Source organism: Phaethon lepturus, unplaced genomic scaffold, assembly GCF_000687285.1.
Source record: "Phaethon lepturus isolate BGI_N335 unplaced genomic scaffold, ASM68728v1 scaffold43583, whole genome shotgun sequence".
In the NCBI taxonomy this organism is placed as follows: Eukaryota; Metazoa; Chordata; class Aves; order Phaethontiformes; family Phaethontidae; genus Phaethon; species Phaethon lepturus.
Window position 1 is genome coordinate 1000 of NW_010531989.1, and position 17278 is coordinate 18277.

The 17278-nt window shown below is 50.4% G+C and overlaps 1 protein-coding gene across 1 annotated transcript in view; it reads left to right on the forward strand.

Moving 5' to 3' along the window:
* The window catches only part of NOTCH1 (notch 1), a gene marked incomplete at its 5' end in the record, with an annotated part of 11583 nt that extends 232 nt beyond the window's left edge, over window positions 1-11351 (forward strand). The window contains 17 exons of the mRNA XM_010284721.1: window positions 374-602; window positions 765-966; window positions 1112-1265; window positions 1534-1718; window positions 1916-2048; window positions 2354-2611; window positions 2721-2833; window positions 3379-3950; window positions 4683-5111; window positions 5900-6048; window positions 6655-6871; window positions 7221-7311; window positions 7576-7741; window positions 8475-8770; window positions 9117-9264; window positions 9375-9472; window positions 9930-11351. Of these exons, the coding sequence (XP_010283023.1) occupies window positions 374-602; window positions 765-966; window positions 1112-1265; window positions 1534-1718; window positions 1916-2048; window positions 2354-2611; window positions 2721-2833; window positions 3379-3950; window positions 4683-5111; window positions 5900-6048; window positions 6655-6871; window positions 7221-7311; window positions 7576-7741; window positions 8475-8770; window positions 9117-9264; window positions 9375-9472; window positions 9930-11351 (4862 nt within the window). The remainder of the gene's footprint in view (window positions 1-373; window positions 603-764; window positions 967-1111; window positions 1266-1533; window positions 1719-1915; window positions 2049-2353; window positions 2612-2720; window positions 2834-3378; window positions 3951-4682; window positions 5112-5899; window positions 6049-6654; window positions 6872-7220; window positions 7312-7575; window positions 7742-8474; window positions 8771-9116; window positions 9265-9374; window positions 9473-9929) is intronic.
* Between the last annotated feature and the right edge of the window lie 5927 nt (window positions 11352-17278).

Genomic DNA, 17278 nt, shown 5'->3' on the forward strand with positions numbered 1-17278 from the left:
TCCCTGTGCATGGGTGCACCCCAGCCGCTGCTGTAGCCTGTGACATGCTGCAAGCCCTGCTCAGGCTTTTGGGCCACCTCAAGCACATCCCGGTTGAGCTGCGTCAGTCCGAGGCCAGATGGGACCTGGCAGGAAGGAGGGTGGCGGGGAGAGTGACGTATGGGCAGTGAGCAAGTGTGTCACATGTGCTCGCCTTGTGCCCAGTCCCCCAGTGGGTCTGGCTTGGCCTCTGCCTGGTCCTCGGGCTCTGTCCCATCCCTCCGCATGGCTGGGGGATGCGTGTGGGGATGGTGCTGCGGGGCAGCTCCCAGGCAGGGCTGCTGCACCAGGGCTGGACCCATTGCATCTTCCTGTGCACATCCCTCCTCTCCAGATCCATGCCACAATGGTGGCTCCTGCTCCGATGGCGTTGGCACATTCTTCTGCGAGTGCCTGGCTGGTTTCCGTGGGCCCAAGTGCGAGGAGGACATCAATGAGTGCGCCAGCAACCCCTGCAAGAATGGCGCCAACTGCACCGACTGCGTCAACAGCTACACCTGCACTTGCCCCTCCGGCTTCAGTGGCATCCACTGCGAGAACAACACTCCTGACTGCACGGAGAGGTACAGCTCAGCACAGCTCCTGCTATGGGCGCAGCCGTTGTCAGGGCTGGAGCAAGGGGCTGAAGTCCCTGTGCTGCCCCGTAGCCGTGGGCCAGTCTGTGGGGCTTTGGCGTTGAGCACGGCCAGCGGTGACTCACTGGGATGTGATGTCTGTGTTCTCAGCTCCTGCTTCAATGGTGGGACCTGCGTGGATGGCATCAACACCTTCACCTGCATCTGTCCGCCTGGCTTCACGGGCAGCTACTGTGAGCATGACATTAATGAGTGCGACTCCAAGCCATGCCTCAACGGGGGCACGTGTCAGGACAGCTACGGGACGTACAAGTGCACTTGTCCCCAGGGATACACCGGGCTCAACTGCCAGGTAGAGGAGCCTTGGGCTGTCGGCTGCTGACCCCGGTGCCCATCCATGCATGCTGGCTGTGGGGATTTGGGGGGTCATGGCAGTCCCCACTCCTGCAGAAACCCTGCTGGGTCCTGACCCCCATCTCTTGCTCTACTCCCCCCAGAACCTGGTGCGTTGGTGTGACTCCTCTCCCTGCAAAAACGGAGGCAAGTGCTGGCAGACCAACAACCTGTACCGCTGCGAGTGCAACAGCGGATGGACAGGGCTCTACTGCGATGTCCCCAGTGTCTCCTGCGAGGTGGCTGCAAAGCAGCAAGGTAAGTTCCTGCCACGTGTATGGCCCCAGAGGGCCAGGGAGGGGTCCCCAGGTGCCCCCGTGCTGGGCTCTGAGCAGGGACATGCTCGGTTGTCTTGGTGGGGATCTTTGGTACAACCAGAGCGATCTCAAGGATTGCTGTAGCGTGCACTCCCTGGGGCTGCAGGCCTGGCTGCGGTCCCCAGTGGGTCATGCGGTGGCCATGACGTGGCCCTGTGGTGTGTAGGTGTCACCGAGGTCCCCATGTCTCACTCTGCTCTCCCCGGCAGGTATCGATGTGGCACATCTCTGCAGGAATTCGGGGCTCTGTGTGGACACTGGCAACACTCACTTCTGCCGCTGCCAGGCCGGCTACACCGGCAGCTACTGTGAGGAGCAGGTGGACGAGTGCTCCCCCAACCCCTGCCAGAATGGAGCCACCTGCACAGACTACCTGGGAGGCTACTCCTGCGAGGTGGGTGCCTCGGGGGGCAGAGATGCACAGAGACAAAGCGCCAGTTACTGCCTTTCCGCTGCCCAAGGAGCTGCCCCAGCTTCAGGCTGGCTCGGTGCCCCTTTACCGAGTTGAAGGCTGGGGTGCTGGCTGTGCTCCTGCAGCCATGTGGGAATTGAGTGAACCTCTCTGATAATTCCCCTCTTCCCTCCTTGTAGTGTGTGGCTGGTTATCATGGAGTTAACTGCTCAGAGGAGATCAATGAATGCTTGTCCCACCCATGCCAGAATGGAGGAACCTGCATCGATCTCATCAATACCTACAAATGCTCCTGCCCCAGAGGAACTCAAGGTAAATTAATTCCCCAGGCTGGGGCATTAGTGGGCTGAGTGCAGATATCCTCAGTATCTGCTCATTAGCTGCTCGGGCTAGCAGAAGCGGTAGAGGTTTGTGTGTGCTTGCGAGCTTAGCCATCAAGGCCACGCAACCTTGGACGCGAGCTGCGCGGTGCTACGTGCCTCCTGCCAGAGCGGCGGCTCAGACTGCCATTGAATTGGTCAGGCTCAGCCCCTTCGCAGGGAAGGTTCACACAAGGGACCACCGGGCACCCCGATACTGTTTGATGAGCTGTGTGGGTTGTTCCCCCATTTCTCTAGGGGTGCACTGTGAGATCAATGTGGATGACTGCAGCCCTTTCTTTGATCCTGTCACCCTGGGGCCCAAGTGCTTTAACAATGGCAAGTGCACGGATCGGGTAGGTGGCTACAGCTGCATCTGCCCCCCTGGCTTTGTAGGGGAGCGCTGCGAGGGAGACGTCAACGAGTGCCTGTCCAACCCCTGCGACGCTCGCGGCACCCAGAACTGCGTGCAGCGGGTCAATGACTACAAATGCGAGTGCCGACCTGGCTATGCAGGTGAGCACCACATCCCCGCTGCTCCCGGCGCCCAGCCCTGCAGCCCCCAGCCACCCCAAGCATCTCACACGCCTTCCTCTGCTCCTCACACGCTCCTCTACCTCGGCAGGCCGCCGCTGCGACACCGTGGTGGACGGTTGTAAAGGCAAACCCTGCAGGAATGGTGGAACGTGCGCGGTTGCCAGCAACACTGGCCGTGGCTTCATCTGCAAATGCCCCCCGGTAGGTACCGGCTCCTCTCCGGCTCTGCGCACGGCTGTTGCACGGGCCCGGCAAGTCAGCCCCTTGCACGGAGGGCGGTCAATGGGCCAGTTTAGCCCGTGAGGCTTCCCTGGCTGGGAAAGCCAGGGGTAAGCGTGGAAGGTGCTTTGCTGTGGGTGCTCGCTGGAGGGAGGTGTATCCGTATATGCACACCCTCCTCGCTTGCCAGGAGACTGGGTTAGGGTCAGGGAGCAGGAGGTGGCTCAGCCCTGCAGGTACAACCCACAGCTCTGTAGGATGGCCTCTTGCCTGGTTGACCATTGTTTGCACCACATAAAGGTGGAGCAGGCAGCTATGGAGAAGAGCTCCCTTCATTTTGAGGGGGATGCTCTAACAGGCTTTACCTTCCAGATTATTCTTCCCCATCACTAGTTGCACAGGATGTGCCAGAGCCATGCCCTGTTTCACTGGGTTTGTGCGGAGTTTCCCAGAACACACACGTGTGTTAGGCTGCTCGTAAGACAGCGACAGTGATTCTGACTCCCTCCTTGCTGTCACCTCCCCAGGGATTCGTGGGTGCCACCTGTGAGAATGACTCCCGCACCTGTGGGAACCTGCACTGCCTGAATGGTGGCACCTGCATCTCCATCCACAAGAGCTCCAAGTGCATGTGCGCGCCAGCCTTCACGGGTCCCGAGTGCCAGTACCCGGCCAGCAGCCCCTGCACATCCAACCCCTGCTACAACGGGGGCACCTGCGAGTTCTTCAGCGATGCCTCCCCGTACTACCGGTGCAACTGCCCTGCCAACTTCAACGGCCTCAACTGCCACATCCTTGACTTCGATTTCCAAGGTGGGATCGGGCAGGATATCATCCCACCCAAAATTGAGGAGAAGTGCGAGATTGCAGTTTGCGCAGGGTATGCCGGCAACAAGATCTGTGATGGGAAATGCAACAACCACGCCTGCGGCTGGGACGGGGGCGACTGCTCCCTCAATTTCAACGACCCCTGGAAGAACTGCTCCCAGTCTCTGCAGTGCTGGAAGTACTTCAACGATGGCAAGTGCGACTCTCAGTGCAATAATGCTGGCTGCCTCTACGATGGATTTGACTGCCAGAAGTACGAAGGGCAGTGCAAGTAAGTGACTTGCTCATTCATCCTCTTGTTTTAAAGCTGTGACCTCTGTGCTGATTGTCCAGGAGTATTTTCTGGTTGCATCTGCTAAAGCTTCTAAGTGCAGACCTGTTGTTTGCTCTCTGCATTCTGTTCTGCTGCCTGTGGGGCCGTAACTCAAGCAACCGCACTTCCCCGTGGTCTTACTGAGTTTATATACACTTTGAAGCTTTCTGGGTTTGGCTCATTCCAGACGGCTTCCCTGTCCTTGCCTGTATCACACCACGGAAGTGAATTCTCCAACTCACAGTAGTAACATAGTGAGTTTCAGTGTAGGGAGACCCCAGATGGAAGACCAGCCAGAAAACATGATGATGTTAACATCCAGGCAGTTACCAAACATTGTCTTTGGCAACAGCAGGAACTTAATCCCAGATTCCTGGACAAACTCTGGGATGAGTAACTACTCTGTGTCCCCATGTCTTCTCTGAGTTACAGTAAGTTGTCCCTTTTTCTGGCATCTAAATTGCAACTTAGAATTTCACAGCTGCTGTCTTTCACCTGCAGAGGTGAATGCTTCACAGCGCTGCGTGAAATAGTTGCCTCCTGTGTAAGCTGGCTTAGTGTCTATCAGGATGCAGGATATTTATACAAAAGAGAGGTCCTTGTGGAGCACCACTTATTTTCTCAGCAGATAGGTAATATGCATAGTACTTGGTCTAATTCATTCTTCTGCCTTTCTTTTCTTCTGCCCAGCCCTCTGTACGATCAGTACTGCAAAGATCACTTCTCAGATGGTCACTGTGACCAGGGCTGCAATAATTTTGAGTGCGAATGGGATGGTCTGGACTGTGCAAACAATATGCCAGAGAAGCTTGCAGATGGCACGCTGGTGGTGGTGGTCCTCATCACTCCTGAGAACCTGAAGAACAACTCCTTCAACTTCCTGCGGGAGCTCAGCCGCGTGCTGCACACCAACGTGGTCTTCAAGAAGAACCCCAAGGGAGAGTATATGATCTTTCCATACTATGGCAATGAGGAGGAGCTGAAAAAGCATTACATCAAGAGGTCAACAGAGGACTGGTCAGATATGTCTAGTGCTGTCATTAACAAAGTCAAGAGCAGCCTCTACTCCAGGGCTGGCAGGAGGCAGAAGAGAGAGCTCGATCAGATGGACATCAGAGGGTAAGGGGGACCAATGGGTTCCTTTTTCACTGAGCAGCATTTGTTTTCTGTGTTGATAATAGTAACACGCTATAAAGGGAAGGATGTAGGCCAGATAATTGTATTTAGATGTTGCTTTCTGTGTGAATAGAAACCGGATTTTGCTCTCATGTGGGAAAAGCGAGTGATCGCTCAGGAATCCCTGATACAATGCTGCGCCGACTCTCACGATTGAAGGAGTCCTGTGTATTGTTGGGAGCCGGGGCTGGGCTGGGTGGGACCTGGAAGCAGAGGTTGGCCTGACTGACTGTCTGACTTCAGGAAGTCATTAAGTTAAGCCTCAGTTTCTCCCTGGGAAATGCTTCCTAGAGCTTTGTTGTAAAACTCAATTACTGCAAACTGTGTTTGGAGATCTTTGGTATAAACATATAGATCTAACCTTCTCCCTCTCTGTGGGCTCAATCAAAAGCCACCGAAAGCAAAGAGCAGTGAAACTGATGTGAAAAGGTCTGCAGGCTCCCAAACAGCATTATTTAAGATACTGTAGTGTCTGGGTAGTTTTAAAACATTGTGAAGCAGAGACTCCCTTCCATTCCTGTAGATAAGGAGTGAGATTTCACAGTGTTCATTGAGGCACATCCAAAAGACCATGAGTGTGAGCTGCAGGGCTTGGGCCACAGGGAAGCACGGAGATGGGTTCCCACCGTCTAATTCCCACTGATGGGGGGTTAAGGAGGGGAGACAGGGCTCGTCTGTCTTCTCAGTGTGGTCATTGCGCTGCGTTTCTCATTGACTCTTCTCTCGCACAGATCCATCGTCTACTTGGAAATTGATAATCGCCAGTGCATCCAGTCGTCTTCCCAGTGCTTCCAGAGTGCAACCGATGTGGCAGCGTTCCTGGGTGCCTTGGCCTCCCTTGGCAACCTGAACATACCCTACAAAATAGAAGCCGTTAAAAGTAAGTATGGCTGGTCAGCTGGGGAGGAGAGACAGCCAAAACTTTCCAGCCTTATCCATGTTTAGTTATCTGTCAGCTGGCTGCATTTGAGCACCGTCTGGTTTTAATAACCTTACCTCTTTTTTTTTTTAAGTCTGTTCTTAAAAAAATTGCAAAACCAGTTTACTATTTTTGCTTATTCTAGGTTTATTTAAAAATCATTATCACTATAAAAGTTATTAAAAAAGAAAAGAAAAAGAAAACCCGACCAGCTCCAATCAATCAGTGACATGCAAGGAGTTGAAGTTTGTATCTTGAAAATCCCCCCTAAATCCTTTTGTCTTAACAGCTCAATGCAAGCGCAATGATTTGAAGTTTGCTAATCCTTTTCCTTAAAGGAGAAAAAAGTGAAGCTGTCTCCTGATGCAGGCTGGCTTGTGCAGCCGAGAATTTGCCGATAGTTTGCAATTCTGATTAATAGCGTATAAAATGACCTTATTTTGGGGGGGCTGATTTAGATCAGACTTAGGTACCTCTATTAACTAATTTTCCTTCATTTCCACTCTGTCACTGGTTTGCTATGCAGCTTAATGTCTCAGCATCTCTTTGTGCCCCACTGTTTTGTAGGTGAAACAGCTGAGCCCACGAAGAACTCCCAGCTGTATCCTATGTACGTGGTGGTGGCTGTGCTGGTCTCGCTTGCTTTCATTGGAGTGGGAGTACTGGTGTCTCGTAAGCGGCGCAGGGAGCATGGGCAGCTTTGGTTCCCAGAAGGCTTCAAAGTGACAGAGTCGAGCAAGAAGAAGCGACGAGAACCACTTGGGGAGGATTCTGTTGGACTGAAGTGAGTAATTTGCTTGCTAACCTGTTAAACACGGTGCAACGGGGCTGCTCGGGGCTCTTCTGAAAGAACCCATCCGAGTTTTGTTTTCTAGTGCATCATATTGGCATAGCGGGGAGGAGAAAAATCAGGTTTCTTAAAGTTCTGCATGGGGAGAACAGTGTTCCCATCTGGAGGAGGTTTTTAAATGCTTTGTGGTCCACTTGCATTTGGTTAAGAATGAAAGGCAACCTGAGGGGAACCTCCTGGAAATTGCCTTGTTGATTCTTCTTTCAGTTTGTGCATAAACACAGTCCCTCACAGTCAGTTCCTGCAGAGGAGCTAATTTTTTTTTATGGTTTTATTTTTAAAGACCCCTCAAAAATGCTTCAGATGGCACGCTGATGGATGACAACCAAAATGAATGGGGTGACGAGGAGACCTTGGACACCAAGAAGTTCAGGGTAAGCTCCCTTTCTGTGCCGCAAGTAGTCGCTCGCCGGGTTTTGTCACGGAAGGAGCAGAGCGCTGCGGGAAGCAGCAGAGCAGAGGGACCCTCGGGGAGCCCAGTCTGCGCCACGCGTCGCTGCTGCCGGCTCCTTTGCAAACCGGGGTGTGACAAACGCACCTTTGAGACTTGCAGAGCTTCCCACGCTAGAGCTCAGCCCCCTCCTCCCACCCTGACTTGTGCACTTTGCTCGGTGTCATCTCCCACTGTCATTCCCCAGTTCGAGGAGCAGGCGATGCTGCCTGACACGGACGATCAGACCGATCACAGGCAGTGGACCCAGCAGCACCTGGATGCCGCTGACCTGCGCATATCCTCCATGGCACCTACTCCACCGCAGGGGGAAATCGATGCAGACTGTATGGATGTCAACGTCAGAGGTCCCGGTAAGGTGGACACCTTTCACTTCGGTGCTGCTTGTCAGCTAATGTAAACTCCTCCCTTACTCCTTGCAGATGAGCAGTCCCAGCGAGCCCTACCTGTCTCCATTTCTAGTAGAGTCGCTGCTAGCCGTTCTGCATCGCGTGGTTGCTGTTGTGCGTGACTTAGAGATAGACCCTGTCGCGTTTTGCTTTCCGTGAGATCTATTTTGTTTAATCACTGAGATATTAGAGAATACAGGAGACGTACCCATTAAATCATCCAGCTTTTCTCTGTGCCACTCCCAGAGTGCTCTCCTCCAGCCAAACTGCACATTTTACAATCTTCTTTTCAGGTTTTTAACTATGTTAATAGTTAATAGGCTTTTAAATTATTACAAACATTTGGTCTTCCCCACATCTGTGAAATTGTCCTCTGAACTAATAAAAAGATTTAAGGCTGCCCTGTACCATACTCAAGTTTGCTTTGAGCAACCTTCCTTATAAATTGCACCTTGGATGTTAGTGTGCAAGCAGGCAGATGAAATAGGAAAAACAGAGTGGTGAGATACCACTAAGGAATTTCAGATCCATATCAGAGGAAGGATATTCGTGTTTGATGTTTAGAACCAGTCAGGAAACTCAGTCTTGATGCACCCACGAGACTAAGCATCTATCGCAGACAGAGCATCTTACTGAGCCGCCTGCATTACAGAAGGGTAAAAAGCCTTTTTTCACTGAGTTTCTCTCTGCTTTTCAGATGGCTTCACCCCCCTCATGATCGCCTCGTGCAGCGGAGGAGGGCTGGAGACTGGCAATAGCGAAGAGGAAGACGATGCTCCTGCCGTCATCTCAGATTTCATTTACCAAGGCGCCAGCTTACACAACCAGACTGACCGCACCGGCGAGACGGCACTTCACTTGGCTGCCAGGTACTCCCGCTCGGACGCTGCCAAGCGCCTGCTGGAAGCCAGTGCCGATGCCAACATCCAGGATAACATGGGCAGGACGCCCCTCCACGCCGCCGTCTCTGCCGATGCCCAAGGAGTCTTCCAGGTAACTGATCCTTTCGCCACCAGTCCTGGGGTTTTCTGGGGAAAGCACTGGTGCTACATGTTGAGTCAGTCACACAGCTGAGTTTATCGCAGCGCCTCCAGCTTGCCCTGGCGAGGTGTGGGGTGAAAGTCTTGAAAACTGAAGCGCTGTTGTCCCAGGGCAAGGCGCAGCAAAGCAGCAACCAGCATAGCTGCCCTCAGATGTGCACCCCGGGACTGGGAGCGGGGACTGGAGGGACCAGCCTCTGGAAAGGGGACGCAGGTCCTGAGACCTGGGTACCTGGAGTGTCTGCTGTCTGTCCCTCCTAACGTTTGTGTTTCCTTCGCTTTGGCCCTTGTTGTGGCAGATCCTGATTAGGAACAGGGCAACCGATCTTGACGCCCGAATGCATGACGGGACCACTCCTCTGATCTTGGCCGCTCGCTTGGCTGTGGAGGGCATGCTGGACGATCTCATCAACTGCCATGCGGACGTCAATGCCGTGGACGATCTAGGTACTGCAGGCAACTAAACCAGGCTCCCTCAGAGGTGGGAGGAAAGGGCTGCTTGCTGTTACTCTTACCACTCACTAACATGTGTTGTATTTTGTGGTCTTCCTCCGTAGGCAAGTCAGCGCTGCACTGGGCAGCTGCTGTGAATAACGTTGAAGCCGCAGTAGTCCTCCTGAAGAATGGTGCCAATAAAGATATGCAGAACAATAAGGTAGGGGTCTCCTGGGCTGATGTAGGCAAGGACAGAGCCATTTGGGGAGCCTGTTAAAGAGTAATTTTTGCCTAGAATACAACACTCTCTGGCACTGAGACTCTGATTTGATTGTTCTGCTGTGAATGAAGCTGTTGGGTTTAGCTATAAGAAGCATTGTGGGATTTGGTCCTACAGGTGATGTTGAGGGGCCATGCAGTGTTCGGTGAGCAGTATGATACAGTGCTCGTGTGGCCATCTCATCGCGTGTTGTGCATCACTCGTAGGGTTCCTGGTTTGATATCAGTATAAGGACGTGGCTCAACAGGGTAGGAAAAAGCAGCAGCAAAACCTCACCAGAGGAGAGTTGATTACCATCTCTGCCACCCAGCTGCATGGCATTGGGCATGGAGCTCAGGATAGTGTTAGCCAGGAGAATCCATGAACTTAAACCTAACCATCTTTGCTGGGTTTTCAGGAGGAGACCCCACTGTTCCTCGCAGCCAGAGAAGGGAGCTACGAAACTGCCAAGGTCCTGCTGGACCATTTTGCCAACCGTGACATCACGGACCACATGGACCGGCTCCCACGAGACATCGCTCAGGAGCGCATGCACCACGACATCGTGAGGCTGCTGGACGAGTACAACCTGGTGCGGAGCCCACCGCTGCACAACGGCCCGCTGGGGGCACCCACGTTGTCCCCACCGCTCTGCTCTCCCAACAGCTACATCGGCAACCTGAAACCTGCCGTCCAGGGCAAGAAGGCCAGGAAGCCAAGTACCAAGGGCCTGAGCTGCAACGGCAAGGATGCCAAAGACCTCAAAGCCCGGAGGAAAAAATCACAAGATGGAAAAGGATGTCTGCTTGACAACGCCAGTGTGTTGTCTCCAGTGGACTCCCTGGAGTCGCCCCATGGGTACCTGTCAGATGTTGCCTCTCCTCCGCTGATGACATCTCCATTTCAGCAGTCACCTTCCATGCCTCTGAATCATCTGCCAGGCATGCCTGATGCCCACATGAGCATCAATCACCTCAACATGGCAGGGAAGCAGGATATGGCCATGGGAAACTCCAGCAGGTTGGCCTTCGATTCGGTGCCGCCGCGTCTCTCTCACCTCCCGGTCTCCAGCCCCAGCACAGTGATGAGCAACGCCCCGATGAATTTCTCTGTCGGCGGAGCGGCCGGTCTGAACGGGCAGTGCGACTGGCTCACCAGGCTGCAGAACGGCATGGTCCAGAGTCAGTACAACCCGATGAGAGGCAACATGCAACCAGGGGCGCATCAGCAGACGCAAAACCTTCAACACGGCATGATGACCTCCCTGCACAATGGCTTGCCCACCACAAGCTTGTCGCAGATGATGAGCTACCAGGCCATGCCCAACACCCGGCTGGCTTCCCAGCCTCACCTGATGCAGAGCCAGCAGCTACAGCAGATGCAGCAGCAACAGCTCCAGCAGCAAAACATGCAGCCGCAGCAGCATCACAACCCCAGCTCCAATGCGAGCGGCCACATCGGCCAAAATTTCCTTGGTACCGAGCTGAGCCAGCCCGACATGCAGCCGGTGAGCAGCAGTACCATGGCAGTCCACACGATCCTGCCTCAAGATTCCCAGATGCTGCCCACGTCTCTGCCATCCTCCCTTGCCCAGCCCATGACCACCACGCAGTTTCTAACTCCACCTTCCCAGCACAGTTATTCCTCCCCCTTGGACAACACCCCCAGCCACCAGCTCCAGGTGCCCGACCACCCTTTCCTAACGCCGTCTCCGGAGTCACCGGACCAGTGGTCCAGCTCGTCTCCTCACTCCAACGTGTCCGACTGGTCCGAAGGCATCTCCAGCCCTCCCACGAGTATGCAGTCACAGATGGGACACATCCCCGAAGCCTTCAAGTAAAAGACGGTGTTTCAGAGACGCTGGCGCTCAGTAGGAGATAGAAGCTCAAGGGAGATCTTTTTTAAAAGGACATTGGATGCTTTTATTAAAGGATCCTTTTTTAAAATGTTTTTATAAAAAAAAAAAGACAAATTAATTCCTTTTTTTTTAGTATTTATTTATGTACTTTTTATTTTACATGAAAACACTGCCTTTTTATTTATATGTTCTATTGTTAAGAACTCAATGTGGGACACCAGTTGTGTTTCGAGAAATCAAAAAATTAGGTTTTTATAGGACATTCTCTTTTGTTTCGGGGGGTTCATTGTGTTTGATTTGAGAGGAAATGTGTATGTAAAGCTATAAGCAGCAATTTGTGATTCTGAAATGCCATTAATTTATTTTTTTCTCTTTCAACTCAGAAAGAGAGGTGAGAAAGAAAAGGGGAAGGAAAAATTGACTAAAAATGCCACTCCTTAGGGGGGAAAAAATTAAGCATGGACAGATTTTTGAAATGTACTTTAAAATGTTTCCTTTGCTATTATATCTGAGAGGACATTTTATGGTACCAGTCATGAATCTTTGTTTAAATTTCAGTATTACATAGTTGTACATTGCCTTGATAATAGAAATTTTTGTTCTCTCTTGTTCTTATATATATAAGTATATATATATTTAAAGGATTTTTATGATCTAAAAAAAAAATCAGGATTATAGACCTGTAAGAACAGGTTCTGAGCTAAAAAAACCCCTACAAAACATGAACACTGTCCCCCACCAAAAAGAAATGTATTTGCCAAACTTGTACGAGAGCAAGCCCGTAACGATGGAGTAGATACCAAACCCATAACTGTGGAGTTTATACACAAAGGAGACTTAATTTTACTTTGAATATCTTTACTGTTTTTTGTTTTCATGTTTGCATTTGAGTAACTGTTTAAGAAATAAATGCCAATATAAACTTGTAAACCACATCCTTATTTTAAGGATGGCCTGCCTATTTTAAAGAAGGTGTGTCTGTTAATGCAGACAACCTGAGTGAGATTACAAAGCATTATAACGCTGCCACCACCACGTGCTCGCCCGTATCCAGCTCCTCTGGCAGCGCGACTGCTGGGTGCTCAGTGGAGAGCGCTGCCGGTTTTGGTGGGTGCTGGACTGCCTAAACAGGAGGGCGAAGGTCAGCACAGCCCCGTCTGTGCTGCGAAACGTTAACATTTTGTTCTTGTTAGTCTGGAGTGATGCATCTTTTTTTATATTGATGTACACTCTTCTGTGTATCATGTAAAATATAGTATAAGCCTGTGGCAGATTTAATGTTTGTAAATATGGGTTTTTTTAAGAAAAGGTGGATTTTGTTTCAAAAATCTAAATGAGCAAGTCTTAAATATATCGTAAATATATCACCTTATAGAGGTGTTGGAATATCACTCACTCGGGTGCAAAGGCAAGCAGACACCCTAAGACTAGATATGTGTATGGGACAGGCAAATAGAGAGCAGTTAATCAAGAAAACCTAAGAAAAGGGTTCCTTTTCCTCATGTCTTTTTATTAGAACACCAAATAAAATGGATATTTCTCAAGGCACAGCGCCTTGCCGAGCACTCATCTTAGTTAACATTTCAGACCATTGTTATTGTGACATGCCTAATATGAGTGATAAAAACATCACGTGGTGTTGAATCTTCCTATGTTTTATAAACTAGAGTGTAGTTTAAGAAAAGATATCTTCTGTAATAAAGTTATCTACATGCAAAGTTGTAGTTTGCAAAAATGATGTATTTTTTTTGGTTAACTGATTTGCAATAAATGATGCTTCTGGGCATCTAGATTTTACTAAAACTGGAACTTTGTGGTTTTGTTACAACTTGGTTGGAATCTGGCCTTGATACCCGCTGTCTTTCAATACTGCGGGGCTGCCTCACGGCACAAAGTACCGGCACTCTGTGTTAAAGCTCAGAGCGGGGCTTGGGACAATCACACTTTCCCCTTAACTTGTGCAAAACTCTCACCGACTTGAGACGTCTGGCTTGAGCAAGGCAGAAGGGGCTCTGCGAGGCTCTCGGCCAGGATGGGCTCTGCCCAGGTAGCCCTTTACCTGTCCTGCGGATGCGCTGGTGTCCTCCCAGGGCTCTGCCATTAGGTCAGGATCTAAAAGGGGAACTATTGAAAATCTGTTTTAAAGAATGTCACTCACGTGTGTTCAAAGTACTGTATTCTGTCACTTTAACTTTGCTTTCTGAACAGTTTTTCAGAACAGTTTATTACGAGCATTCTCTGATGAGATGGCCAAGGGTAAAAAATGGCCATGTGCTTTTAATTACATAGTGCCTGTGGAAACGGAGCCCGCTACAAGTGGTGTTAAGAGTTATGTATAGTGCTTCCTACTTCACACGCAGCGCTGAGCATATGGCTGGGCTCTGGGATGTGGTGGCTTGCACGGATAGGAACTGGGAAGCCATCCGACGACACCGGCAAGGGCAGCAGCTCCCGAGGGAAGGTTTCACTGATGCCACTCTGGGCACAAACACCGTGCAGAGACGTTTGCTGTCCTTACTGCACTCAAGATTTTTAAGGTAATTTAATTCAATTCTTTCTCTTCCCCATGGGGACTCTGTAGTCCAAATACAGCTGCAAAGTCCTCAAAATAACTGGGTATAAATAGCGGAGCCATGGACCTTCTCCCAAATCAGATAAGCCTGGTAACCCCTGGAATGCTGGTATTTTCCACTCCGCAGCTGGGGAGGGAGTGGGCATGTGTGTACGTGCACCCAGTATCCACCCTTAGATGCATTCGGGGCCACCAGACATTTGCTGCACAACTGCTCAGAAGCTGGTGCTGCAGCAGCAGCATTTGCATCTGCCACACAGCAGCAGTGAAATGGAGTGTCTTCAGAGGTCAGGGAAGCGATGTTCCAGCGTGCACTCCCTGCAAAGTCCGTGAAAAGGGGTATTTTAATGGAAGACAAATCCCTTTTCCCCCTGCAAAATGTGGTTCACCAGTGAGGATCTCGTTACCCCGAGGGACACCCTGGAGATGGGCTTCCTGAGACGTGCTCTTCCCCCCAGTTGTGCCCTGCTGCATCCCATCTGGGATGCACTAGATGAAGTGTGTCTGCCTTCACCGCGATTCGCACATGTGCTGTCCATGAATCACGTCTGGGAACATCCAGCCACGTTCCCACGCAGCCCATCCTTCCAGGCTTCTCCCACACGTACACGTCCCAGCGCTCGTGCCCGTGGCTGGCTGCGAGCACGGCGTGCCTCCGTGCTGCCAGGGAGACCGGGAGATGCTCATGCCAACGTGAGGCATTAGTGAGACTCTCTTCTATCTGGTCCAGTGTGCAACACTCTGGTCATTCACAGTCAAGGCAGGAATTTGACCTGGAATGTGTTAAAAAAAGGGGTTGCAAGCATGTGCAAAACAAAGTGACATTGCAAGAGGCAACTAAATACATGTGGCTTATTTAAGTGAGAGGATGCAAAGCACATAGTTTTCCATGAGGATGGGTCAGAGGGACAGAATAAGGAAAGAGGAGGCTAAATACCACGGAAAGAGGCAAAATGAAAAGATCTGCATTGACACGTGAGTAGATACTAATAAATTGGCCACATGGTAATTCAAACTAGAAGTCAGAAAAAGGTTTTCCAAGCAGTAGAGGAGTAAGGATACACAGTTCAGTTTTTAAGCATTTAGCCCCCAGTGACTCTTAAATTTATGAAGGCTCCTGGTGACCCACGAACTCCTGCCAGTCCCTTGTTCCTGCTTTCCTGAGTGGGTACCTGAGATGATCGTGGGGTCACAGATCGTACGCTGGGATCAAGGCAAAGTTAAATAAGAAACGAGAGAAATGGCCCCAGTTTCAAACCCTCGCGCCACACTTAGGGCTTTCCCACCAACTCTCTATCCAGAAGGATTTGCCTTCCCCCAATCCCCTCCAACCAACCCACACTGTCCAACCACAAGCTCATCTTTACCTCCTGTTAGTAAAGATGCTGGGAGCTGAATTCCAAGCTCTCATGTCAACAGAAGATGCCGAGGAATGGATGGGTCATGGCAAGCACAGCTGTTTCAGCATTCCAGGTGAAAGAGGCTGAGAAGCACTAAAATTACGTCCCATGCCAAGGGAAGGGTTCAGAAGTGTTTGCGTAAGGCAAGATTAACACCGAGCTTATTCCGATGGCAAGTATGTTGATGCTATGAGGAATCGGTGCATCTGAATGATTTGTTTACATGCTGGAGGGCTTTTTTTTTTTTTTATTCTTTGTTTTCATTATTCCTGCTCAATTAGATGGGACACTTAGAAATTGCTACTCTGTATTGCTTTTACCTCCAGGCTATCGGTGTTTGCTCAGAAAGCTGCTAACAGCTGCTTGAACCCTGATTGCCGAATTGTTACTGCAGCTCAAATCACCCCCTTAAGAATGTACAAAAGGAGCCAAATTCATCTAAGGTGTAGCCTCTCTCGAAATACACACGGGTTAATGTGGCTGGGGTAGTTTAAATACAGCAACTAAATAAGTAAATAAATATAGCTCAGTAAATAAATAATAAATAGGAAATAAATAAATACGGCTAACTGGATACGGAATATCGATACTCATAAGAGAAACTGTCTAGCCATTTTCCCTGTTTCTAAACTCACAGAATGATCCTTTTAATAGTGAGCTCTTGGGGCAGGGCTGTGTTTATCGTTGCCTGCAACCTGAAGGCTAAATAAATTATCAGAATTTAATGGGAAAAGTTCAGTATCATTTGTGTGTACCCCGAGTAGGCTGATGAAGCAGGAGAGAAGGACACACACTGTCCTCTTCCCACCAGCAAGCCTTTTTGTTTGTAATGGGTCACTCTCAAGTCCAGAACTGGCTGCATTTGCTTCAGTGCAGCAAATCCGTTGGAAAGCTTCAGGGTAAAAAGGGATTGAATGTCTTAATGTGACAATTCTTTTATAATCACGTACTTACAGGAGAACAGCCAAGGTGAGAGCCCATCCTTAGTGTTTGCATTGTGTATGCATCTGTGTAGGTGAAGAGGTTTAGATATGTAATGTAAATGTATAGATGCAGATTTACACAATACATATGTATTTTTTAAAAAAGTCAATCAAGCTAATTAAAATAATGTTTCCTCAGATTACACCTGCTGGGGGAAATACCAAGGGAAGACCAGGGCTTTATCTACAATTCATGCCCTCGTAGGGAAATGGTATTTGACAAGCTGGTTTATAAGAATGTTCCTACAAAAGAGGGAGATGAAAGGCACTTTAAAAATCACAGCGCTGCCTCTGGTTCCCACACCAGCATCAAAGTGCTGCTTCCCCTGCCTGGGCTGGGCTTTGAGGATATTACCCTGCTTTAATGATCAAGCGTGCAGGAACAGCTCTTGCGCTGATAATGACCCTTGATTAAGATGTTTGTTTAGGTCGTTTGTATTTTCCCCTCCGAGGCTGCTGCTGGGTGCAGAGCGTGGCAACACCGGCACAGTGGCCACCGCCTGTGAATGAGACACGTCTTGCGGCTGAACAGGGGCTCCCCCGTGAAAGCTTCGTGTTTGCGTGAAACAGCCCCTCAACGCAGAGCGGAGGAGAGTAAATCTTGATAGTCTCGCAACATGGCTGTTCGACATCATGCCACGATCTTTAAAAAACAAACAAAAAAAGCCCAAACCCATGCAAACGCATGCTTCTCTGGAGAAGTGCTTTTATAAGCCTTTAAGTTCATGCGTGCCGCGGGCAGCTGCGTGCAGCCGGGCTGACGGGCCTCTGCTGCTTTTGGACACTCGTGCCAGCCTGCCCACGCGTTCACACCGTTAACGTCCCTCCATGTCATTAACGTCCCTTCACAAATTAAGCCCCCGGGGACCTGCGGGACAGAGACCTCGCTTTGCAGCGAGTAACAGTTTCTTACACGTGCCTTTTCCTTAACCCCCCGCGCGATTTTCTCGCTCT